The sequence below is a fragment of the Semicossyphus pulcher genome, unplaced genomic scaffold, assembly GCF_022749685.1.
Source record: "Semicossyphus pulcher isolate SPU_LCO1_2020_fin unplaced genomic scaffold, fSemPul1.0.p SCAF_1, whole genome shotgun sequence".
NCBI lineage: Eukaryota > Metazoa > Chordata > Actinopteri > Labriformes > Labridae > Semicossyphus > Semicossyphus pulcher.
In genome coordinates this window covers 16,523,050-16,550,639 of record NW_027211603.1, presented here as the reverse complement: position 1 = coordinate 16,550,639, position 27,590 = coordinate 16,523,050, and the positions used below count along the sequence as shown (strand labels likewise).

The 27,590-nt window shown below is 40.5% G+C and overlaps 1 protein-coding gene across 1 annotated transcript in view; it reads right to left on the bottom strand.

The window, feature by feature from the left end:
• Positions 1–21,546: 21,546 nt before the first annotated feature.
• Positions 21,547–27,590, bottom strand: part of cpne7 (copine VII) — a 34,795-nt gene continuing 28,751 nt past the window's right edge. Inside the window, exon 16 of the mRNA XM_069671334.1 lies at positions 21,547–25,992. Within this exon, the coding sequence (XP_069527435.1) occupies positions 25,840–25,992 (153 nt within the window). The 3' untranslated portion in view covers positions 21,547–25,839. The remainder of the gene's footprint in view (positions 25,993–27,590) is intronic.

Genomic DNA, 27,590 nt, shown 5'->3' with positions numbered 1-27,590 from the left:
AACGTTGTTAGCTTAAAAGAAATTACAATTCATACCTCTTTTTTCAGCCCATGGCAACTCCATTATGCTAATTTCCAAAACACAGTTTTAGCTCTTGCAGTGATAATGGCTATTCCCATATGCTGTTTGTGTCCTTAATTATTCTAACAAAGAGTTTAGGACTTCACAAGATTAAACTTATGTTATGTGTATGTGTGGACACATGTTCAAAAGGCAGTCATCCAATCTCTCTGTTATAGCTGCCTAAATTTAACTCCATTTTAATACACCCTTTAAAAAACACCCTAGTGGCAAAAACGTCCTCGCAAAGCTTTCTTGTTTCACTGTTTAATTAAGGTATGAAAATAAGGTTTATATTCATCATCGTACAACTGAACATCTACAAAGACTTATTTTAAAAGGAGATGATGCCTCTGTGTGAAGATTATAAAGAATGAAAATAAGTGCTTTACAACAAACCAGCTCAAACTGATATGAACATTGTTTCTAATAAATAGATAAACAGTTTTCTCGCCTCTCAGTCCAAACATATTCCACGTCTCAGAGTCCTGACTCGATATGGAAATTGGCATAATCTTGACGCCATCCCTTCAGACAAAATCTGTGGCAGTGATAAAGCGTCAGTCAAACGTTTTAAAATGTCAGGCACATGGATATGAGGCGAGGCGTAGGTGGAAGTCTGTTTGTGCCAGAGGGAGTGAAAAAATAGAGACAACTTCATGGATGGATTTTTTAACTGCTGGAGACACATCACAACAGCTTTAAACACAGAGCCATGGCCTGAATATCTGCAACACAATGAAGCGGTATAAAGAGCTTGCTGTTATTACCATTCCCCACGTTCTCTGCTGTCAGTGCTTCATCTGCACATCTGTTATCTAATATAAATGCCATATAAGCTGCAGACATTTATCCACGCATAGATGGAAACCAGAGTTTGGGGTGTTTATAAATGTATTTTAATTAAGAATGTAGGCTTGTATTAGTCGTATTTACAGTATACTGGGTAACTTATTCATCATTCTCAGAATCTTTTGTGAACATTTGGATCACCTCTGGGCTGCACGCTGGTGCGGTGGTTAGCGCTGTATCCTCACAGCTAGAAGGATCAAATCCCGATTCGGACGTAGGAGGCCTTTTTGTGTGGATGTTCTCCCCGCCCATCTTTCCTGGGTTCCTCTGGGTACTCCGGCTTCCTCCCACAGTCCAAAGACATGCTTGTTAGGTTCATTGGTGACTCTAAAATTACCCGTAGGTGCGAATGTGAGTGTGAAAGGTTGTCTGTCTCTATGCGTCAGCCCTGTGAGTGTACCCCGCACTGTGAGTGTACCCCGCCTCTCGCCCAGTGACGGCAGCCCATGACCCTGAACAGGATAATGATGATCATGGATGGATGGATCACCTGTGTGCCTAAAACATGATGTATATGACTGATGGATCAGGTAGAAAAACAGGTTTGTGGACCCTCCCGATCACATCCTCAGTCAGACTAATCCGCCTCTGCTTCTAGCAATCAAAAGTTATAATCCGCACAACAACAGGAAGTTCAATGTAAACACAGATCATTTGAACAAATGTGCAGAAATGACAGATGGTGATTTAGTTTTCTGCAGATCACAGTTTTGTTTGGGATGTTGAGGCATCTGGACTCCTGCTATTTCTCCTTCTCATCATGAAATTGCTTTATTTTTTTTTTCTGCCTTTCAGCTCTCAACTTCTTAAGCAACCAAAAGTCTTGCGACAAACTTTTTCTACATTTCATTTTGTCTCCCTCTCAAGTTCCCTTTGTGCCTCGAGCTTTGTGTTTTACTTCTGTTTGTTTGCTTTGTCGTCTGGAGGCTCTGTTCTAACCTTCACTTTGCTCCAGGTGTCGGTTGTTGCAGGAATCTGTCAGCTTTGTGATTTCTTCCTTGAGATTTGTCACCTCTTCATTTTAGAAAATACACTTAGACTAACTTGTCTTTCCACATATTCTCATTATCATCCCCGGGCCTCTCGGGCCTGTCTTCTCCTGGAGCGTATTTTCCATGAGACGATGCTTAAGTGCCTCCTTCTTCCTCCAGGGATTCTGCACTCTGTCTCTCTTCTGCCTCGTCCGGGTCTCTTACTGGTTCTTGTTATTCAAATGATCCACCTCAGAGACCGCAGCTCTTCTCCCCCGCCCCTCCAGCTCAGTGACAAACTCTTCTTTTCCGCACAGACGCTGTCCTTCTCAGTAACTTTCAGTTCTCTTCTTTGGCCATCTTTTCTCTTTACAGTTCTTCAGTGTTCTGGCCAACTATTAGACACCCAAGGACCTCTGGCTATCAGCCTTGTCCATCATGTCCTCCATGTTTGGCTGGATGACTCAGTCTATAATAAATGTTTCTAAGGTTGGCGTCTGCAGTGGTCTGCCTCTGATGAAAGCTATGTCTGCCTTTAAAAGAGACTGTAATAAACATCAAATGGAGGAAAATACGTTTCAAAGCTGTTTGCTTATTTAACTCACTAATACACACTAATGCTCTCTTTTTAAGCAATCATTTTAACTTTTACCTGTTGCACCCGCTTTGAATGTTATCAGAACATTATATAAGCAAGTTATCAGTTGTTATAACTACAATAACAACACTTTACACAGGGCCAACTGCACCTACCACAAGGCGAAAAGGTGCAAAATCCTGTATTAAGCCGCTTTCCCACTGGTCAAAAAACCCGCTAACACTCAGCTTATTTGCTTACAGGAAAGGTTACAATCTGCATTCAGACCCGGGTCAAATGACTCTGCAGTAGACTCGGGTAATTAACGCCTTGGCTCCGATCGGCAGTGATGGGAACACAAAGCCCACGTCGACATGCTAATATCCACCCCCCTTTCCAGGGCGATGCTATGCTCTGTCGGTAATTCATCAGCACTGAGTTTAATAAACAGACTGAATGAGTTATTGATACAATAAAGACCTAACCACGTAACATCTTCCCTGTTTACTAACCCTGTCTCTGGCTTGTTTGTGACTTCAGACGGTGACGTGGCTGAAAAGAGACCGAAAGGAGTATTCTCCACTGGCAATGGGAAAAGAGACGGTGGGAAAGGGTATTATTAGCAACGCAACAGTGCCCGCAGCATTGTCTGCAGCAACAGTAACATATTGTGAATGGACCTTTGTCTTCTCGGTGACAGTCAAAAAGTTGGGTTTAATGTTGAGAAATGCTCCAGTTTTAACTGGTATAGGCGCCTAAACTACTTCGTAAGGTTTAGAAAAAAGATTGTGGTGTGAGTTAAAATAGAAAGAAACTATAAAAGAGAAACAATCAAAGAAGTCATTTTATGTAACTTAAGTAACTTACATCCGTTAAAATAAGTCATCTTTGAAGGTTTTACAGAGGAAACAATCCCCACTGGGTAAAAGTCTGCTGTTTGTTCGACTCATCCATCCAACCCAATCACAACCTTCAAGAGGAGAAAAAAACAAGGAAAAAGGTGACAAAGCTTTTATTTAATTGGGTATTTTATCATGAAATACTAAAAATAATATTTTAAAGATGAAATAACCTTGTTTTTTTTTACCTTTTGGCTTTCTGTTCCCCTCCAAAGAGCACCTTCATAACACCTGGATTGAACTTCCAAGCAACCAGACTCATCACAGGTCTTCACATCACAACCTGATCAGACTGTCTCACTCTTTTACTCCTGACTTCCTCTTACACTTTGCTTTCTTATAATCACAGCCACAAGGTACCTTAAAGTAAATATGGATCGTTCCACCTTGAATAATAACGGCCTACCTAGGAGGTATAGCAGGGCTCTACCACCTCATATCTACACCCTGATGACAGCTGATAATGGCCATTTAATGTGCTGATAACACCTGAACCGGCTGGCTGTAACCTCCGCCATTAAAGAAGCTGCAGAGACCTGTGGGCTCCGGCTGAGGGGTTTAAGATATTATCTCATCACTCCACAAATTTCTGCTGGGAGTGATGAGGTCGGAGCCTAGACGCCAAAGTCCAACTATGTTTTGCTGCCGCAGTAAACAGTTCGGTTATGTTTTTCTTTTTTGTTTAATTAAGAATGTATGTAATGTAATGTAATTTATTTAAATAAAATATCATGATACCAACATTTAGGGCTGCACAATAAATCAAATATTGATCCCGATCAACGATCAGAACATTATGATTGGCGGCCATATTGACGCTTAAAATGGTGCTCCACCCATTGAAAACTCTGCTGCATATTAAATCAAGCGCTCCCTAAACTAACAGCCACTCAGGCGGCGATCGAGAGGTTTTGGCTTCACTTTTTGGGGAGCTGGCGTATCACGTCATGAAGCCTACCTTGCAGCAGCATTTTAGAGTGGAAGAGTAAACGACAGAGATTATTCGAGAGAAACAAAAGACAAATGTCTGGAACACAAGATGAAGAGCTGGTCCCCTGAAACGGCTCGTCATCAGTTGTTTTGGAGATATTTCAGGTTTAAGGCAAGTGATGTGAAGCAAGAAACAATAATACAATCATGCAAAGAGTGCATGAAACCTGTGTCTTCGCCGCAAAGCAACACATCTCACTTTTTCAACCACATGAAAAAGGCTGCAGTTCCCGAAACGACTGACGGTGTCGCTAGGAATGAGGATTTTCTGAAAGTTACATAACACCTTTAAAGTGTTGCTCTGTTTATTTAAATGTGAAAGTACATTAAAAATATAAGATAGATAAACTAGTGCCTCACTAGCCTCACCCTCCTACTGCTGAATGCACACAGATTAAATCCATATCAATCCTGTGATCGAACTTAAAGCAGCGTATTTCCCCAAAATGTCAGAGTGCCTTTAAGACTCTTTCATCCAATCATGATGGGAGAGAACTGTGATAGCAACTCTGAGGAAGATCTTCATATAGAAACTTTATTAATTTCACCACATAAGATTTACAAACAGAAATGTTACTCTTTACTGTACTACTGAATAATCTTTAAAAATTGAAGTTTCCTTTCATGAGTTCAAACATTTCTCAGCAGGACGGCTCTTTGATGGCAGGATGGTAAACCTCGCTGCGAGTCACTGAAGATCAAAGGTTTCATTTCAAGGTTTTACTTCTTCCTCACTTACGGAAATGACATCCTGGAGGATGTGGACATATGTATTTTGACTTTGTACATGATGGTGAAAAAGGGAAAGAGTGTAAAATATGATAGTTGTGCAGCCATGTTGGATTGCTTGACATAAAATAGATCCATACCATCTGATGAGTTGAGCCTCAAAATCAGCAAAGTTCATCAGGCAAAATCAGCCACACGTCTTTAGAAAACTTTCCATCGTGACGTTTTATTATTCACGGCCGGTTACCGAGTGTTTATTCTGCTGATCTTTCCGACCGAGGGTCAACCTCGTCCCAGCTGGCTTCTGCTTTGTCACCCTGACTCCTCCCTGACCTCACGCAACCTGCCTGTCAGACAGCAGCAACAACAAAAGATACATCACATACCGAGTGTTAGGGGAATATTAATCTGTAAGAGGTGCAGAAAGTGTGTACACCAATCACATTGACACTTTAACAGAAAATTACTGATCCTTTGTTATTCCTGCAGCTTTCTGCGCATATATCTCCATCTGCAGAGGGGCCAGGCTGTAACTGATTTCCTTCTTTCCACAGAGCCATTATCCATTTCAACACACTAAACCAATTTGCAGAGACATGAGACCTGCTTGAGATATACACAATCATCCATCACTGTGAACAATTTGTTGCTTTTAGTCTTTTGTTGTATTACCAGTGAGCAGCAAAGCAGCAGCGGGCTTTGAAAGCCGGGCTGTTAAATCTGTTGTCCAAATGCACAGAGACGATTTCGGTTGCACAAACCATCTTGGGTTTTCTTTTGCATTAAAATAACCATGGGACACAGGATTTGGTTTGAATATTTAACTAACAGGAAGCATTTTGTTGCTCAAATGAAATAGAAGATCAACAGATTTGTAATACATATGCAGTGGGTGATGCTGGGATGTAGTTGACCTTTCAAAAGTACAAAACACCATTGTGCTGCTAAACAAAACACGTCGAAGACATTTTTATATAAGAGTTATAAAAGATGTGGGCTGATTAGAGATTTTTACCTAAGGTTTTCAAACATGGCTCAGCCAATCAGAGACGAGGAATGAATCGCAGTATCAGTCATATCATCATTTTAATAAAGCACTTTATTGTTTTCGGGGGAATCGGCTGCATGATTTCATTGAGCTGTGTAATTTCCTGCCTGTAGCTCCGAACACGGACCAATAAAAAGGGCAATCTCTCAAAACAAATCATCAATGTCCCACGTAATGGAGATGATTGATGCACAAATGCTTTCTTATACACAACCTGGATGTGTCTCGAGTTTTCAGGGAGCGAACTGGAGGTCATCATCCACTCAGACTCCTGAGGACACTGTGTGTTTGCAGACTGTAGCGTCACCAATCTGTGTGACAAAAGATGTCTGATGTGCTTTACTTACTTAGTGATGTTGAATATTTCCTCGGTGTCGATGCTGTTCAAACACAGAGCAGTTTTTCCTCAGTCACGGTCCATTATCATCCCAGCTTTTGGGTTGGATTTCAGCTGTTTACTCAGATTCAGTGTGCTTGTGTCCTGGCAAACAGCTCAATACAAACAACAAGAACAAATATGTGTAGTTGTATCAGATAGTCTGTTTGGACAGCGCCGTATAAATGTGGCTCTACTCCCTCACACTTGCAAAGAATTGCATGTCTGTCCGCTAAAAGCGACACCTTATCTGCCAAGCGGTGAGTGAGTCAGGGGAATTAGTGAGAGCAGAGACAGACAGGAAAAGGCATATTGAGCTCCACATCTGATCTTCACCACACAGTGGACCTCTGTACGATCAATGGGATTGATCACGGCATTATTGTGCAGAGCTGGAGGTACAGGGAGAGGCAAGAACTGGACCAATACAGTCTCTGCTGACTGCCAAAAACACAGATTATTTAGCGATTAAGGCTGCTTTTTTAAAGACTGTGGGTGTGGAGGAGGCAGAACCAACATCACTGTTAATCAGGGGCTCTGTAAGCTAAGTGGAGCAATAGCTGGTTATTCTGCCGGCCTGTTTAACCACTGAGAGAAAGCCTTAGTCGATGAAAATGTCCCTCCTTTTAGCACTTTGCAGTTACCTTAAAATCACATTCATTTGCATATTTTGTCATCTAAACCCTTTCTTTGAGATTATGTTTCACTTTACCTGCACAAAGCAGCTGTTTCATGAAAAGGAAATGAGAGCTTTGAAAATTCAATTTAAAAAACAGTAGGATACGGTGGAAGGTCGGAGGCCTGTCGAGCTAGTTGTCATTCATCCGTGCGGTCAGTCGGGGGGTAAGTACCAAAGCACTGAGGCTTAATGCAGGAAGTGAAGAGCTGCAGAAATCTCACACCTCCTCCATCAGCAATTCAGTGCTCTGACTGGTTTACTGTCCTTTTTTTTTGTTCATCTCCTGGCATGCAGAGGTAAGAGGACATCCCTCACAACTGCTGCAGAAAGAAATTGTATCCATAAATTAGACAAAGCCCAGCAGCAGCGACTGAAGGCAGGAGAGTGACAGTAGAAGTTGGTGTACCACCAAAACACAAGGGAAACCCTTGAATGACGTACTTGCATCACATCGGGATCACACCTTGAGAAGCTGCAGGGAGTTTTTCTCTTTTTCTCACTTGTCGCAATCCTGCTAGTCTAGTGTGCCGCAGGAAGTAGTGGAGGAAATAATGTGATGCTGTTGTAGAGGGACAAAGTCTGCAGACTTGTTTCGTGCAAACTAAAAATTGGTTTCTTTTCAGATCGTGATCATTTTAAACCTTATCAAACAAAGTAACCACAATCCTTTTAAAGCCTGAGCCAAGCACTTATTTGACCTGTAAGATTACAGCTTTAAGAACTAAAATCACCATCTGCAGCTTCAATCTTTTCACTTTTAAATGCTTGGTCAATTTTATGTGAATTCAGAGACAGCAAAGCTGTGTTTGGTTCTCAACTGCACCAACAAAACATTTTGCATCTGCTCCCGCTCTGATTCACGCCCTGATTGGCTTCTTCTGCGTGGCAGCATTGGCTGAGGCCCATGGGTAAATTACTACTTAGGGCTTTTCACTATGCCAAAATGATAAACACAACATGATTCCTGTGATACAAAGCTGAAATAATGACAACTGGTGGACATAACAAAAACCTATTTGGCGTTATTGTGATCTGGACAGTCCCGTATTTATATGTTAAGTAATATAGGATATAGTGTCAGGATGATGAGGGGTAGGATGCAATTGTGGACCAGGTGTGTCTTAAAGTTATCCCATAGGAATAACCACAAAAATCACAAGCGATCAGATGGGAGAGGGGAAAACCAAAATAATAAGCTAAAAAACAAAAAGCTGCCTTCACATAATAACGATTTGATAAGGGGAAACTAAACCACTGCTGCCGAGCAGCTGGCAAGAAGCTAAACTTTCAAGGAGACCATGGAAAAACTTTTAAGCCAAAACACAAGTGATGCCTTAAAGGACAAACACAAAAGGTTGGGGTACAAGAGACCAACCAAGCACCAACAAACTACTCGAGGGAAGACTAGAAATGGTGAGCAAATCACACAGAAAGGGAAAGCACAGAGAGAACCTCTCACTACCTCTGATGGTGAGATAATGAGTCAGCACAGAGCGCTGGAACACAAGGGCATATGTAGGCTTCCCACACCTGGTCTTAATCAGGAGCAATAAGACACACACACCTGACCCTGCATTGAGAAGATACCCTCACCAAACTCAATGAGCGGCAAGCGAGTGCCCCTCACATATAGTTTTAATACATTTCATTAATTAAGGTCAAAGGGGAATACAGAATTGGGAAACATGCAGTCACTCTTAGTTCACTACTCTCTCACCATCTGACTTTAGCATTTAGCATGCTGACATTTGCTAATTTGTACCATCTAGAACAGCTGAGGCTGAACGGACCATTATTATCATAGTATTTAGTCACATACTAAGACCCAAGGGTAGCATTCAATGAAAACGTGTGGGAAATGTAATGTCAGTAGGATTCTCCTCATGTGCACCAGAAATATCAGAATCAGAGCAAAGTTTTGGACCGACTGACGACCATGGCCTTCCCTAAAGAGCCTTCCCTAAAGAGCCGTACCACGAGCGTGACTGAAAAGTTCAGTCTAAAAAGTTTAAATTTATTCATGCACGTCTGCATATTTGGAACAGCCCAACTGGAGAAAGTAAGCTGAGTATACAATGTGCTACTGATTGTTGAGTAGTAATCTCTCGTGGGTACTGATGAAAACACGGCACCAAATCAATCTCTGCCAGGTGTTCAAAAACAGATTTGGGGGGATTTAAATCACAGCCAACAACTGTGGTCTACCAACTCTGTTTGACTGTTTGTCTCTGCCTCTCCACTCTTCTTAAAACTTACTCAGAGTTAGTGTGAACTTATGTGTGTGCGTGTGGAATAGAATAGGCCTTGGCAATTAAAATATTGTGAATTACCACTACTCAGTATTTGTGCAATCAAAGCAGTGGCAATTAAAGCTGCAACATTTATAGCCCATGCAACCGTGGGTGAAGAGAAATTGGGTTTTGTTTGTTGACACAAAGCATATTAATTTCTCCTTATGGCCTCCAGATTAATCTATAATTAAAATGGGACTCGGACCCCTAAACTCCCATCAGGACATTGCGTGCTTGTAAAACTGTGAGACAGCATGTCTGTGGCAATGAGTGCTAATGTGGGATGGTATATGGACAATGGCATTATATCACAACAGACATTGAGTCCCAAATGAAGCTTTGACTTTTTCTGCATATACATCGGCGAACATTTAATGGACCAAGAGAACCATTAACAAGCTCCTCATGGACAATAAACTGTGTCCGTGCATCACCCACTCCTCCCCGGATAACTCATAGCTATTAGCATTATAAATCCGTGTCACTGCTAATGCTGAGGGTTAACTTTCAGTTTAAGAAGTGGCCCAGTTTAATTAAAGACATGCTGTGGCTGTACTTATAAAAAGAGCATGATATAACATTTTTCTCATATAACTCAGTTCATCTTATTTTAGGTTAATGTATCATAAAGTGGCAGGAGTGAATGATGAAGAAAAATCTATTTAGCTATTTCCTGCTCCCAGCTGGTCCCCTTCAAAAAATCGAAAGGACACAAGCCAAACTGCCCACGTTGCATGCTGGTAGATGTTGCCTCTATAGTTTCAGTCAATGACACCACATGATACCGTCTGCAGACATACACATCAGATCCCTGTACAAGTGAAACACAACCCCATTCACATGTAAAGAGTGCACACGGTGTTGTTGTTGGTTTAAGTAAGGGCAGATATTTCTTGTGTTGAGTTTTCTTTATTTTACACTGAAAAAAACCTAAATCTAAAATGTTTTAAAAATGTCAACATTTCTATGATGCTCGGTGCTCATGTTAAAGAATGTTTCGTCCTATCATCAGGCCTTGCAGTGGGTATCAAGCGGTGGACGCTTTACAACATTCTCTAGCCCTTCACTGACAGGTTTCCTTAAAGCCTCTGGAAATGTGGCTTAAAATAAAAATATCAAATTTAAGAGTCAAATAAATCTGAATGAAAATAAATGTTTGAAAACGTCGATCAAACACCAGCACATTTAACCATTTATCAAGACTGTGTAGGCGTGACAGATCACATGTTTGAGTCGTCTGAGTCGATATCAGAAGCTCTGCCATCTGAAACTTTCAATTCATTTCAATTGTCCATTGAATGGTCAGTTACAAATTGCCTTGCTATCCATATAATAGTTCATAAACATGCAATGTTAGCTAGTGATGCCCTCATTTGTTCTCAAAGCTAAGAATGCACTGCTAAATGATAGCTGTAGCGTTAGCTAGTGCCTTACAGCTACATAGCTAAATTCCTCACCACCAAAGCTCAACACATGCTAAAAATAGATCATAGATAGCCTGACGTTATTCTCGCAGCTGAAAATAGAAAACCACGGTCGACACTCAACACCTGCAGCCATCAACAATCACCTGTGACTGACGCTAACGCTGCATGTAAACTGCTGAGTAGCTAGCAGAGCAGATACTTGGTATGCCGCCCAATGATGTTTATTTACTTCTTTGCACAGACACAGTGGAACTACAAATACAAACATAGAAAACAATTCAGTTCGTACATCCATTCCCTAATTAACAAGCAGCTTACATGACTGGCACTGTAAATTAGCTAGCTTAATACAGACAATAGCAAAAAGCTAATTAACGTTACCACCTTAACCTGCTTGTAAACAATGGCGGGGGTAGCTTGGGTCTTCTTGGAGGTCTTCTGAGTCCAAAATACTTGCTTAGACACAGTCCTTGCCATCTTGTTTTATCTTAAACTTAGTATGCACTCTTGTGAAATGAAAGGGGAAATGCTTAACACGACGTGACAACCAGACCAACTAGCACTTTTCATCTCTGCGTTGCGCTCTACATTCCTGCCTCAAGTTAGTGGCAATAAGCAGGGCATTAAAGCTAAACTATTGCAATAGACTTTCATTGATGGATTGTTTATTTTCAGTTGAAGTAATTCAAGTTTTGCCAAGGATCACTTTAGACTGTAAGAAAACAAGAACTGACACATTATTGCCTCCAAATTCTTTTTCCAAATATCCTTCATTGTTTTGTCGCTGCAGTAACTGTTAGCATCCCCTGCGATGGTGTGAGTGATGCGATGAATAGAGACACAAGCATGTGGTCTGCTCACAGAAAAATAGCGACAGATGTATTTATCCACATTGTCAGCTGTGATAGATTGCACCTCTGTCATGGGTTTGCAGTTCGAGGCAGATACCATCAGTGGCCATTAAAACCAATTGTCTTGTTTCCAAGTTCCACTCACACATTGCACAGAAACATTAAGAGGAAAAATGTTAGCAATGCATTACTCCCACAATGGATGTGCTTGGTGAGGACACACAGCTCTGTCTTGTGGACAGGGCAAAATAAATATTACTAGCTGTCTGTCTGGAGACATTCATCTCTCAAACGTTTCACTGATGGCCTTCTAATTGTGAGTTTTGGAAAGTGCAGAACTGACAAAACCATCAGATGACTGACAAAGCCAAACAAAGGGAAATACATTGACATAAATCCATATAAATGTCAACCCATCACGCACTCAGTCTGTCTGTCTTTACTGCAGCAGCCAGCGCTCTTCCTCTCAGTTGCAAAAGGATGATGCCCAGCCGTGATTAACCATTTTGTTGTCTGCTATTTGTAACATGCTTTCTGCTTAATCTTTTACAGTCTGACTCATTGACTGTATATAAAGAGGGAGGATGCATCTCCACCTTCCCTCGTTGTACAAAAGTGAAGCCAAAATCCCCCCAGAGGCCAGCGCTGCCATCTTGAACTGACATATTTTGGAGCCGGTGTCTGCGCAGTCGGGACCGTCTAGCGGAGCCGTGGTATTGAAGTCCTGCCTTTACTGCTACCCAAAGCACACAGTTAACTTACCGACAAAATGGCAGCTTCTTGTGTTGGTCTGAAGCTAATATTCATGGTTATGGAAAGTTTACTGACTGTATCGTTAATGTTGGCTACATTTCCTCTCGACATTCCACTTCTACTCTGCTAATCTGGAAACAGACTGGCTGCAGGAGCTGTACTTGTCAACAGAGCTGTCAATAATGATGTTACACCATATTTTTATAGCATTAAATAACTAATAAAAACTAAACTTGTCAAAAAAAAATAAACACTTAGACTTCAACCTTATAATAACCAACTGTAAGGACTGAAACCATGTTCGAGAAATATGTATTTGATGTGTATTTTGATTTAATAGTTTGACTCATGTCCCATCTGTTAACATGGAGGAGGCGGGGTTTTCGACACATACTGCAGCCAGTCAGCAGGGGGCGCTAGAGATGTTTTGGCTTCACTTTTGGGGAGATGTCAAGTCGTCCACCTTATTATACAGTCTATGGTCTGAGTACAGACAACATAGCATATGGCATTCCATCTAAATGTAACTATTTATAATTATCATGTACAAACCTCTTTAGCATTGTTTAAATGGCCTCCGGGGCCTCCAGAACTGCAGTGCCAAAAACTGCAGTTCCTCAGCTGGCCACTGGAAGCTGCCTCCAAAGGTGAGTAAATCCTCATAGAGGCCCATTCTAAAATGCCCAACTTCACAGCTGAATTAAACATGTTTACATCTGGTACAAAATGCAGTTTAGTCCTTTATAGCTCATTGACCATTTCATGACAACTGTATGAGGGTTGAATATTTATATTACTCTACCATTTAAATTAAATTAGAATTAAAGTTATAAACAGTAGGGGAATGGCAGCATTGGGTGAGAGGTGGGTGTTGCTAGGTGTCACCTGGGCTAATTCAAGTCACTGAACGTAACCTTACGGTCGTGCTCGTTGTTCTCGTGACTGGAGGATTTTTCCAACAAATACTGGATATATGGCTTCTTCGCTAACAGACTGTCAAAAAGTTTGAGTCTAATACTTGCACCACTTACTTATACAGCACAAGTTATTGTAATATATATATATATATATATATATATATATATGTATATATATTGTATATGACTTTCATTTTCTTATTTACTTTTTTTTTTTATCATCAGGTTTTCAGTCTTTCCCTGTGCTGCTGTAAACCCTTTCATTTCCTCCAGGGGATCAATAAACTCATATCAGAAGGATCTTATTTTATTTACCTAGCATTATGAAATTCTCCTACTTTTTAATTAAACAGAGCGCCCCACATGTTTGTTGTAAAAGTTTAAAAACTCAAGTTATGAAACCTCCTCAGTACAATAAGTGACAAAAGGACAAAAGGTTGATTAAACCTGCACAAAAGCTGCCCGTAAAAGAGAATGCAGTCATAATTCCAATCATAAAAGGTCACAGAACAATGAAGAACCTCTGTCCGTACTCATAATAACGTTCAATTACATTTTCACTCTTATGACAAAGATCAAGCCTGGTCTTTAATAGAGTTTTCCTTTTCATGTGATTGGATGGAGACTGGCCACAGATCCTTTTTTCCTCTTTGTCACATACCTATTATCTGTGTTGTCCCCTTAGTTGGAACAAGATTCAGGCCTTGTAGTAGAAATCTATATATTTTGTGGGAACCTGATTCAGTGAACAAATATGGAAATGACATCTTGCTTTATAGCCTGCGATCATCTAACCAGTAGAATTTGTGACAAAACAATTCAGGTCAGAATTCCTGCCTCAAGCTGTAGCAGAAACTCTTTTAACTTTGCAAACGATTTGATCCGTCATCCTGTCTCTTGTATTTCCTGCCACATTGCACTAAATCCAACTTTCTGGGGATGTGTTTGCCTGAAATGTTTACATTTATTCATATTTTGCCTCATAATTTCCTTCAAAAGCCCTTTCAGACAACCATTAATGTCAGAAAATAAATGCACTATTGCAATTGAAAGCTGCAGGCTACATGGACCCAACTCCAGGTAAACTCAGTTTGAGGTAAACATGTCAGAATGATTTGACAGTCTAATGTCTCCTCCGGGGTTAAACCTGGGGCCACTCCCCTCCGGGCCTGAATGAGGGAAGTGACTTCTCCCTTTTCTCTGTGATTTTATCTTCTGTTCACGTCTCTATGTGACTTTTTTGAACTACAGAAATTAACCAAGCTATGGATGTCCTTCGTTGTCCAGTTGCCTTTCTTGCCATGTACCTGCCTTTATTGGTTTTAAATGAACAAAGTCTTCTTATTGATTTCTACCAAGGTTGATAATAAAGGCTCTTTAACTATTTATGGCTCTGGATTATTCCCCTGATCATTATTCATCTGAAGCTGCGCTGAAGGATGCCTAATCTCTGTAAATTCACATATGTTCACCACTTTGAGCCGATGCAGCTGAATATACATTGTTAATAAAGGAATTCTGACTGATGGCTTCAAAGTGGTGAAAGGGAAATTTCTGGTCTCCATTTGCACCTTCCAGGCATCCATAGAGATCCTGTGTCCTCGTAGTTCGAGCGTTTCTTGTGTCGGTTTGGCATCGGAGCCATGCAGGCAGAGCGCTGGACAAAATTAAGTCAATTTATCTCCTGCAGAGACAGAGAGCCACTGGAGGCTGTAAATTGGTGCCTCACAATGTTGGCTTATTCAAACACAGACACAACGGGCTGCAACACATTAGGGTTATTTTATCTGTTCATTTCTCTCACTGGCTCAAATAAGGCAACGGCGAAATGAAAAAACCCTCCCTGTCCTTTTTGTCATTGTTAAAGCCCTGAAGATACAGATCACAGAACTGCACAAACACAATGTCAGCGATGACATCACAGATCCCCTGATCCCTTTTAAAAGCCTGAATTCATCGACAGCTTTCAGTGTTTTAAAGTGCGGCTTAAGGAATTGATCAGGTTGATTGAGTGATTGATGGAGAAAGGCGCTGAGTTTTAAGTCGCTGATCCTCCTTTAGTTCGTCACCTTAACTGTTTATGTCTGTCTACCAAACGCATCAACAGGCTTGCGGCTCAATGGTAGAGTCGGTCGTCTCTCAATCGGAAGGTTGGTGGTTCGATCCCTGACTGCTATAGTCCTTGGGCAAGACACTGAATGCCAAATTGCTTCCTTTGGTGTGTGCATGTCCATACCTCCTGATCGGAGATTGGCACTTAGGCCTTTGTATGTGATCGTAAAGTGATAATCTCGCAGATCTCAGTTTCGTTCTCTTAGGCGGCACCTATGGCGATAAACGGTAATTGCAGGAGCACACTTCCCAGATATCCATACAGTGTTGCATGTGTGACGTCCACGGTTGGCTCCGGTTGTAACTCTTGATTTTCCTCGCTGATGGTCGCTTTCCTTTTTAGACTGTTTGCCTTCATCTGAGCGTCGAATTTGTTTCTTTTTCTTTGTATTTTCACTTATTTTTGAAGTTGTATCTGTAGTCATCGATCTTTTCTTTGTTTGTTCAGCCATAGTAGATTACTGTTTACTCGCAACACTTGAAGAGAGCGGAAAAGCAGCCGCTTAGCTCCGCCTACCCTCTATGGCAGACCAACCTCTGCTGGCTGATGGAAAACGCGTCACTAACTGGGCGCCGCTTGTGATTTTTTTCCACGAAAGTCGCACCAGACACCCAGTACATAATAATGCAAATGCAAAGTCTTCATCAGTGGGCCATAGGCTCCATCAATATTGTGTTACCTCATTCAGCGATAGATAGTGACTTAACAGACATTTATTTAAATGAAAATCTTTGAGATTATCACTTAAACATCCTAACCCTTTAAAAAGCGCTATATAAGTACAGTCCATTTATAACCATTAGACATGATTTCCTCCTCTTACAACAAAGCATCCTGCTCCCATCAGTGGCCAAAATTAATGGAAATACAGTCATCTTGTGTGTACAGGAGATCACATTTAACAGTGAGTTTCAGATGACACAAATTATTTTTAAAAATGCAAACAAAGAAAAAAATAACAGATCTTTCACAATAAGGAAGGACAGGAGGTCATTAATAAGTAGAAATCTTAATAAGTAGAAATCAATCAGTCAGTGGTAAGTGCTTCAGTAGTATTGAACCCTCGCTTCAGTTCAATGGGCTGTCACACATGTGAAGGCAAATTTAAGATTACAATTAAGTTTACAATAAACATCCAAGCAGGAAAAGAGAGGGCGCCTCTTTAAAGACATCGCTGATCAATAGGTAGCTCTCTCAGGATTAAGACACCTCATATGCTGATGCAAGCAACGAGTAATGACGATACTAATCGAAGGAAAACTGTCTCCTGAGTCCACCGAGATAACCAACGTTTAGACTCATCATCAGGAAACATGCACTCACACAATTCAATAAAAGAGACAAACCTGATTAGATTTATGTTTGAATGATATCAGCAGTTCATATAAAACCTTCACAAATCCATTTTAAACACAACATTGGTATTCCCCTAATGAACACGACTACCTCTCCTTTTGTAAACACAACATGGGATCGATGAACAGGAAGATGTTGCATCGCATTGTGACCTGATCAATACAGCCCATCAGGAGAGGGACACGCCTGAAGAACCAACCAACGTATGAAAATGTTGTTGTTGCTGCATTAAATACCGAATGATTCATTCACTTATCCTTAACAGGAATCAAATTTTCTGTCAGTGGCAGATTTATGCTGAATCACAGATGCACGCTGCCCTTTATCTCCAGCTGAAGCTCCATTATAGCATTTAGTCTGTAACAGATGTCATTTTCTGATGAGACGGCACACAGTTATGACCTCTGTATTTTTGGAGTCGACTCGCAACATCACGGCTATATTTGACGCAGACACATCAATTCCCCATCTGTCTCTACAGACAGACTTTGACTGTACTGCAGAGGAAACGGCACACGTATAAAATTATTCATGCAGTGTGTGAATTTGTCACTTCTGTCTCTGCTAACAGAAAAATAATGTCTGCCTCCTACAATGTTATCTCCCATTTAAGTCCAAAGGAAGCATATTGTGATGCAGTGTTGAGATTCGCTTTCTTTTGTCCGCGTCATTTTTGCCAAATCCATTTTGAGTCTTGATGAAGAAACGGGTGTTTCTCACTCCTCCACAACAGATTAGTCTCTGTAAGACAGTTAAATGCCAGCGCAAATAGGAAGAAGCCATTCTCTTTCATTCAAAGGACCTGACACTGGTGACATTTTATGTGGCTGGAAGATTAACTCATCCCCAGTGTGGCTGGAAACGTCTGAACACGAGGTCACATTATCTGTAGAAATGAGACAAATTAATAAGCAGACAAAGAAGAAAAGAAGATACAAACCCTGTCTTTAAATTCATTATTTCAGCTCAATGTTGCAGCATTTGAGTGAAAACTTCAGTGACTTCTAATCACGAATCTTGAACTGCACCACCAACTCACTGTTCCATTAAATGAATCATAATAACTGTGAAAATTTGCACACATGTACAATGGTGATGCCCACTCCCACGACTAACATTAGCGTGTACAGAAAGAAGCCCATTTAACCTGGTTAACACGTAATTGCCAATCATCGTGATGGAGCAGAAGTTCAGCAAAGTCCCATTATTGCCTTCCTCTTGCTTCATCCTTTAGCATCCCCCGAAGCAGCTGCCGCGTTAAACACACACATATTACACAACAGTTACATGCCTCTTTCATTCAGTGCTGAATTATTCCTGTTATATACAGTATGATTTGTTGATACCTGCCAGCGCTGGGAGAATTTACCAAGAGTCATCCCTCTCTGCTCCTCACGCTTTGTGTTTCTGTTGTTCTGGTTCACTGATTCATGCAGCAGGTGCTGCTTCTTCAACGCTCCTATGTTGACATGTTTGACTCACGACAGTTTAACACTAATATTACTAATCACCAACCAACAGGCGCTAAATGGCACAAAAAACAATATTTATTACGTTATACTGTCATTTTGTTACCTTTAAAGTTGCTATGATTTATATTTTCTTAGTAACAGAGTATCAGATGTAATAACATTGTGAAAACAAGGGTCCTCCTTAGTATTAAACCCGCAGATAATTATCACCTGAATCTGCAGCTCCAATCAGCTTTGCTGTGCTCTATGACTGGTTTCAGCTAACATGCTAACAGAACATTTCAAGCTAACATCTTTATGGATTGGTTACACCCAAAAGACTCTCGATATGTTGTTTGGTCCCTCAAAATTCACTCTACACTCTACAAGAACAAAACAGGACACAGAAAAAATGTGCTACTCGCTGGATCACATCCAAATGGAAGCATTAAACAGAGCATTTAGCAGCTAAAGAGTTGGTAGAGACTAAAAACAGTTAAAAAAAAGTGTACATACAATCACCAGGTGATAGATAGATAGATAGACAGGCAGACAGGCAGATAGATAGTTGTATCAAAGCCAATACAGCACAGGAGAATATAAATGCCAGCAACCAGCAACTTATTCTTTTTTAATCTGTACAATCACACACACAAGCAGCATCAGAAGAGATGATTTGGCTCCACTGAATGACAAAATGGGAAGTGGAGACGAGTGGGAGCTTCTGTCAGACGCTACAGTCGAAGTTTTGCACATGAAGACAGAAAACACTTGGACTGAGGTCAGACTGAGGTACAGTCACTGAGCCTCATCTGAATGTCCTGCAAAGGCTTCTGCTAAAAGGTAGGCCCGCTTCCAGAGGAGGGTGGGTTTCTATTCATTCTTCTGATTCATGGACAATCGAAACCTGCCGATTACATGCCAAGTTTGCTCAGTTTAACAGCCTCAACAGCTGGATCATTTCATCAGTCTCAGCAGAAATCATCAGCCTCAACCTCCATCACCACTGTCTGGACTTTAGGGGGGGATATATCTCTCTGCTGTTCAGAGCAGACACCCTTGTAAGACAAAGTCTCCTTGAAGAGTCTGTGTGCCAAAGACTATTTATCCATGCTAGTGTGGCTGCTCACTTACTCAGCCAATTTAGCACTTTGGTGCAGACTGAAATTATCTCACAACTTCGGGATGGATTGTCATGGAATCAATGACAATCCTGGTCTCCCCTTATCATGAATCTTACAGCTTTAAGTGACCCCTGACCTTTTGTCTTCAGATTGTTTTTTTAAGTTGAATTTCTCAACTATCTGCGGGATTTCCAACAAATTGTTTTCTTGTCCTTCCCAGAAAAACTGTAATAACTTTGGTGATCCCATGACTTTTAATACTTTTGTTAATAACCAGATACCTGCAAACGAATAAGATTCCCATCATCCTCAGCCTTATGCTCTGGTATTATGAACACATAAACATCCTCACTCTTTGTCTTGTTTCCTCCAGCGTTCTTAAATACCGATGTTATGGGAAAGCTCATATAGAATGCTAATAGAGAGGGGGTGTTTTTTTGTTTCCTCACACAATGACCAAGTTGAATCACAAAATGAATGTGAAAATTGAAATGTGTGTGTGTGTGTCAGAAAGAGGAGCGAGACTGTGAATAGAGTGTATGAGGCAGCAGCAGAGTGAGGCAGAAAGTGAGACACAATACACGGGTATAATGGCAACGCTTGATGGTGCAAAATTTCTCCAGAGGGTGATTTTAACTCATCTAAAAATCACAACTGCAGTCCCTTCTGTGCAGCTGTAACTTCACTTTAATTTCTTCGCCGTGTGTGTGTGTGTGTGTGTGTGAATCTAGATGACTCATCTATTGACGTGCTTCAATAGACTCACTTTGATCAAGCTTCCTGCGTGCACCAGGGACCAAGGACACTATAAGAATGCTGCTGACAACTTTGAACACAGTATAAATTGAAAATAATAGAATAATAATTGGTAGCAATATATATTTAAAGTAACATATTTCCATTTTTATAATGCACTGCATATGTAACAATGTGCATCTGCTACAGTTCGTGCACAAAAGCATCCTTTATCATTATGTTTGGATTTATTCACAACTCGCCCTTCATTCTTCAAAGTGTATGTGTATGTAGGTGTGTAATAATATACACGCATGTGCTGTACAGTTAATGCACAAAGTGACGGGGGGGATTGAGAGCGTGTGAGAGACGACATCAGAGGAGCTAGCTGGAAGCATTTCAAAGGTGCGTTCTGCTCCCTCGGGGAAGGAGGAGACAGCTAATTACAACTGAGATTTCCCATTCTCCATCTCTTATTAGCCATTTCCTCATTACAGACAGGCGTACAGCATCCAGCTACCGAGAACACAACTAATCAATCCTTTGTCTTTGCTGTTTTTATAGTGCCTCTGGCTAGACCTCCTAGGCCTGAGCTGCTGCAGTGATAGGGAAGCCCAGTTGTGTTGAACGGCATTGAAGGTAATCTGATAACACAGAGGGAATGGGCTGATTACACTAAACAACAGCAGCCCGGTCCCAGGGTGCAAGCCTGCTGTTGATTTTATTGCCAGTGAATGTTAAGCAGTGGTGAGCCTTCTTTAATTGTGGCCATAAATCAGACGGCTGGCCACAAAAAGGGTTAGATGAGAGAGAGGAAACGCAGAGCTCACCTGAGGCACACAGCCCCGCCGGACGCTCGTCGGCCTTGGGAGGGAGGGAGAGCGGCAATCACAATCAAAGCCTCCTCTTTTTCATAATAATGTGCGGATGGCCTCCTCCCAGAGCCCCCTCAGCACATCCTGCATCTTTGTCCCTGAATCTGACAAAAAAATGAAGGTCTACGTCTCCCCACAAGTAGGTGTCACCATGGAAACAAGCGTTATTCAGCGCTCTCAACAATAGCGGCTAAATGAAAGGAGCTGTCTGATGGAATTAAAGAGTAGGCTCAGTCCCTCTTCCCATGCAATAAGTGCCCACAAAATCAGCAGCCGACGCCACACAGGGCATATGTGTACACGATAGCATAACCTACATTTCACCAACCTCATTTCTATTCATCCCCCATGTACAGCTGAGAGGAGTGGGAAATGATCGCTGACACGAGTAAGGAGGACCGGAGGAAACAGGAAGCAGACAGATATAATATTTCACTTTTGACTACATTTGGCAACAAAATCACAGAGACAGTTTCCGTTAAATGACGAGATTTATTTACCTCACTGCAAGACAGAGAGCGTCAACTACAAGAACATAGGTTTGTGCAAATGCAGGCTTGCATATTAGCATATCATAAGACCCAAAGGAATAACTGCACAGCACAGCTTAACAATAAAAGTAAGCATGCAATAAATCCCGTTCTTCCTGTCGAAGAAATATATACTAATGATGCGTTGGTTGCTTCTCACCCACATGGCCTGAAGTTACACCAGTTGCATATTAAGGTTATGGGCTGTAAACTTTGTTCTCATTAAAGGTGGATGGGAGAGAAAGAGAGAATAAGAGTATAAAACCACTTGATCATTTTGTCTGACGATGGTGTACGTAGAGATAAGAGGAAATAAGCAGCTCAGTGAATTCTTCTAATCTGCATTGCAAGATGGCCACAAGAACTCTGGTCTTATTGTCTCCAGTGATTCGGCTCATTGTTGTTTGTCACACTGAGGCACAATTGATGGTTTCCCATTAAGACATGAATGTAAAATCTTTTTTTAAGCTGTTGAAAGTGATGAAAAATGGCAAAATGGCTCTGGGGTTGAGCTGGCTCTTGCACACAAGCGCACAATGATGTTCTTTGAATACTTGAGCGTTTCACACATGATGGATCGCTATGAAATGTGTCACTTAATGAAAAAGATGAAGAATGTGAGATAATTTTCAAAAGAGAAGAGTTAATAGTTTGGGGGAGATCCGGCAAGGCATTAAAAACCCATGCATCACTGTTGAACAGGAATTACCATAATGCTCCTAATACAGTTAGTGGTTCAGGTAAGGCTAGGAGGGCATGAAACATGTGTATGGCTCATTGTGTTGATAAACCGAGATGCATTAATGTACTTTACTAAAATTAGATAAGAACCTATAAACAGAAAGTACTTTTAACTTACTAGTTGTATGTCATTGTATCACATCTGTAAATATAAATGTGAAGACTGAGTCGAAATCACCATTTGAGCTCATGCAGCTCATATCCTGAGGCCAAGCAATAAGGTGGTACTTGAAATACGGGACAAAGGGTAGATTGCCATGTAAGGCACGACTCACAGAAGTGCTGATGCCTTTTAGATATTAATTTATGAGCCGGTTTGCCCTCAAGGAACAAAAGGATTGGTTGATTTGTTTGTACTTTAAGCATATTTAGTTAGAAAAGTAGCATACATAGCTGACAGGAAAGCACAAAGCTGTTTCACAGGCGAAAGTTTTCAAAAACACTTTTTTTTGTGCTGTGAGTCTCCCTCTTTCTTACAATGACATGCCGCACTTTTCAGAATAAAAGACTCTGAAATGTACGTGAAAATAACCCCTTTAACTTCAAATGCAGTTCATCCCACCAGAGTGTTTGTAAGGTTTTGCATCCATTCCCTCCCTGTTGTACACTAGTTACATGTAGCAGCGCTTCAATCGTGAGACCAAACTCCCTCCAGGATCATTTACATTCAAGAAACTGAGTATGGCTGCAAACCTGAATCAATTGGCCTCATCCTGTGATCCACAGTAACTGCAGGATCCTCAATACTTGAGGTCTTCAAAGGGGTTCAGAGAGCAGCCCACAGCGGCGCTCGCTGTGTTTAGGTGCATTCAGGAGAAGTCAATAGTCTGTATCATGGGAGGGCTGCTGAAGCTCTAGGGGACAAATCAAAGTGGGATTAATATTTGCAGCTTGGGGGCGGATGTTTGTGTGTTAGAATAGCTGTGAAGATATTCTTCCAGTGCGCTTAATGGCAGGGACAGCTCGGTGTTTTTCCAAGCGAATTAGTCACCATTCAGAATCGGTCAGAGAGCAAGTACAGCGTGGAAAATAAATGCAAAAACACTTTGCAAATATACAAAGTAAAGAGTCATTACTGGAACGGCCAAAACATTATTAAAAATCAGGCCAAAGCAAACAGTATTAAGGTGTATACTGTATCATTAACAGGTGTAATTAAAACAGGTGCTTCTCAGTCAGACTGCTGGTGTGGGCCAACATTTTTTAGCTTTATTCAAAACGTGTTCCACTCATAGGGAATGTTATACTATTAAATATCAAGTAGGTCTTCATTGTTCTTTAAAACAGTGGAGGGTTAGTTTGCAGACGCAATCAACAGCCGAGTGAAGGACAAGAAAATAATACATTACAGTAGAGAGTGTGTTTATCTCTGAGGGAGACTATGTGGGATCAAATTCTTACTTTGAATTCATGCACTCAATGTTTCAATCACCAACATTTAAGGTGATGTTTCGTTAGGAGGTTCATGTTTCCATGCATTAGTGATGAAAATGTTTAAATGCAAGGAGGATGCATTTTGGATCCTGTGAAAACATTCGCACTTTTACTTGTTCAGTTTACTTTTTTGAAATCACTTGAAAACATAATTACATGTGACTTGAACGCATCACTCCTCTGATTTTTCTGCTTTAAAGAGTCGGTTTCACAGAGAAAGGATTTTCAGCTTCTGCAGCGTTCACATGTTTCTTTGGCCACTGATTTTTCTGACTTATTACAAACTATAATCAATAAACTATGATCACAATCTGCCACAGGCCAGAGAGAGGTCAGTGACTGTGAAGGTTAGAGCTGAACATGTTGATCATTGTAAAGCTCAATAAAGTTGCCGAAAAATCAAACGCAGACTTCCAAGAAAAGAGTGATTGTTCAGACAAGAGTTAGTAGAAATGAATGGATTCACCGAACAGTTAATACTGGTTTTATAGTAACAGAGAACATGTGATAATAATTGATCATGTATTTTAATTTCTATTATTCCGATGTAAATGTAACTTCTATAACACATTCAAAAGCTGGTTTCATGAACATTAACAGCACTCACTGTGATCGGCTTTGTGCTTTCATTTGATCTGAACTGTGTGCTCACTAGTCAAATTCCTCATGAAACATGGAGTATTATTGTTTTTCATATAAAAAAGCAGCAGAAAGAAAATAATGAGACATAAAGCAGAAGCTTGAAGAATGCTACCTGTCTGACAGCTGGCTCAGAGGTGACAACAATAACAGAAAGATTCAAAGGGGAAAAGGTTCACCTGACATGCAGCATGATTTCACAGCTTGTACCGCAGCCACCTTACAAAAGACCAAAATGAGGGTGCGATCATTCACAACTCTAGGAGAAAAAACGTTATTTAGACTTTTTCACCGCTAACCTCGGAAAAGGCAGAACTTTGAATCTGAAAAGCAACCTAAAAACATGTCCTACGTCAACCTGCCAGCTCATGACCTGGCTGTGTCTCCTGTCGTAACTGAAAAAAAGCACACAAAGACCGAAAGCTATAGCAAATGTAGTTATGTCCCTTTCAGTTTCACAGATGTACAACGTGAACAGAAGTTTCACTGAAATTAGGTACCCTTATGTGCTGTTTTCTCTCCTGTCATTTTAGAAGGCCCTAATACTCAAGGTTTAGCTTATTATCACATCACATAATATACCAACTTGGCACCCTGCACCTGCCAAACACACGCAGCATTGCTTGCTTTCATATTTGCTGTATAGGAGTGGTGTCACTTGTAGTTTATACTGTTGCAGACGGGGGATTTTTGGGTTTGTTGAGAATGACTGGTGCACTTTGGAACCAAGCTTTTAATTTCAACACTAACTTATAATAGTTAATATATTTATTTTACTATAAATATTCTAGTCTCTTTAAATGTACCTGTTTTAAAATATTTAAGGCCAATCCTGCAGCCAGATATACACAAGGAAAACTCAATGTAATAACAGCTCAAATTGCCCCATGTCTTCTTTATACTTCCTGAAACATCTGGATTAAATACTGTAGGAATGTTCAAGTTAAGCAGTGTTATTCTGGTTGTGACAGACGGTACTGTACAATGCATCTTTAAAACTGTCTTAAAAGTTGTAATAGACGAATTGAGGTGCTTAATTTCTTGAGCAGTGGGGAATAATAACCCTGCACTGAATTGACTCATCAGCACTGAGGGGTTTGTCCTGCATGCATTAAAATTAGGGTTAAAAACACAATTCTCCATGACCCATGATGCTGAAACATCTGGATCTTCATTCTGCACAGCCAGTAAGAAGTACTGGTTCATCACTTAGCAGACAAATAAAAACCACAGTCTCTCTCGTCCTGTCCTTGTGTAAACACTTTGTCAGCAGTGAAATATGAAATAAATGAGTAATAACACATTTATAAAGGTTTCTCTCCGGTCCCTGTCCAAAATCCCGAGGCATGCGTCCTTTCTTCCTCTCAGATTTCCGGACTGGCGCTGTGGTCAAAGCTTGGTCCCAGGAGCAGGGTGGCAGGTTATTCTGTCGGGGTGGTGGCGAGTGGGGTGAGGATGGGTGTCGGTAAGTCCCTCTGAGGACACATAGGGGAGATGGCCTTATGGCTGTAGTACTCCACAACTTGCTTGGGCACCTCGGCAAGGACGCATTTGGCCAGGGCTGCAGGTGAAGCCTGTAAAAGAGACAGAGAAAGTGTGAAATACGGCTTTAATCTGAACGTTTTCCTGTGGATGACGTGAGGGCTACTGTCTTTGTCTCACACAAATTGAAACAGGTTTGTCAATGTCAGATGAGGTATTTGAAGTCATCTTGAGATACCAAGTCATTATCCTGAGATACCAAGTCATTATCTTGAGATACTAAGTCATTATCCTGAGATACTAAGTTATTATCCTGAGATACTGAGTCGAAATATTGAGATACTAAGTCGTTATTTTGAGATACTAAGTCATCTTCAGATACTAAGTCATCTTCAGATACCAAGTCATTATTTTCAGATAGTAAGTCATTATCTTGAGATACTGAGTCGAAATATTAACATAATAAGTTGAAATATTGAGATACTAAGTCATTATCTTGAGATACTATGTCACTATCTTGAGATACTATGTCACTATCTTGAGATACTATGTCACTATTTTGAGATACTAAGTCATCTTGAAATACTAAGTCGAAATATTGAGATACTAAGTCATTATCTTGAGATACTAAGTCATTATCTTGAGATACTATGTCACTATCTTGAGATACTATGTCACTATTTTGAGATACTAAGTCATCTTGAAATACTAAGTCGAAATATTGAGATACTAAGTCATTATCTTGAGATACTAAGTCATTATCTTGAGATACTATGTCACTATTTTGAGATACTAAGTCATCTTGAAATACTAAGTCGAAATATTGAGATACTAAGTCATTATTTTGAGATACAAAGTCAAACTTTCAGATACTAAGTTGAAATTTTGAGATACTAAGTCAAAATATTGAGATACGAAGTCATCTTGAGATACTAAGTCATTATTTTGAGATACTAAGTCAATATTATGAGATACAAAGTCATCTTGAAATACTAAGTCGAAATATTGAGATACTAAGTCGAAATTTTTAGATACTAAGTCATTATCTTGAGATACTAGGTCATTATTTTGAGATACTAAGTAGAAATATTGAGAATGTTTCTCAATATAATGGCCTACAGGATAGTTGTTTTTTCATCCAAGTGGAGGAAACAGGCTTCCATATTGTAGATTGTCTGAAGGGGTGAGAAAAGGAAGAAATAGACATGAAGTGGCTTAATAAGATGTCGGGCAAACGTGGCTTTTAGAACATTAGCATGCTCCTTGCATAGATTCTCCAAGCTTGTCTAAATACACTGGATGAACACGATTGTTCCAAAATGTATTCCCTTATTCTGTTTTGACAATGTTGATGGAGAGCTTTGAGCAATGCATCAGTTAAAATCTCTAATGGTTTTTTAACTACTGTAGTTTGAGATCTGTTTATTTGAAGGCCGCAGCATAGGATTCATTCATCATTTTAATCCTCGCGTCCTCATATACTCCTTGTTCCTTGTATCCAAGCCTCTGTAAGGTTCCTACACTCATTTATTCAGCTTTCCTTTTTTTGCTACCCGTCTGGATAGTAAATATATGCTGTAACACAAATTTGGGGAGATGTTTCTGTTTTGCATTTAAGACATCTAGTACAACTGCAGAGCTGAAATGTTGCATTTAACTTCACTGAGAATACAGTCTTGTTTGAATAAAT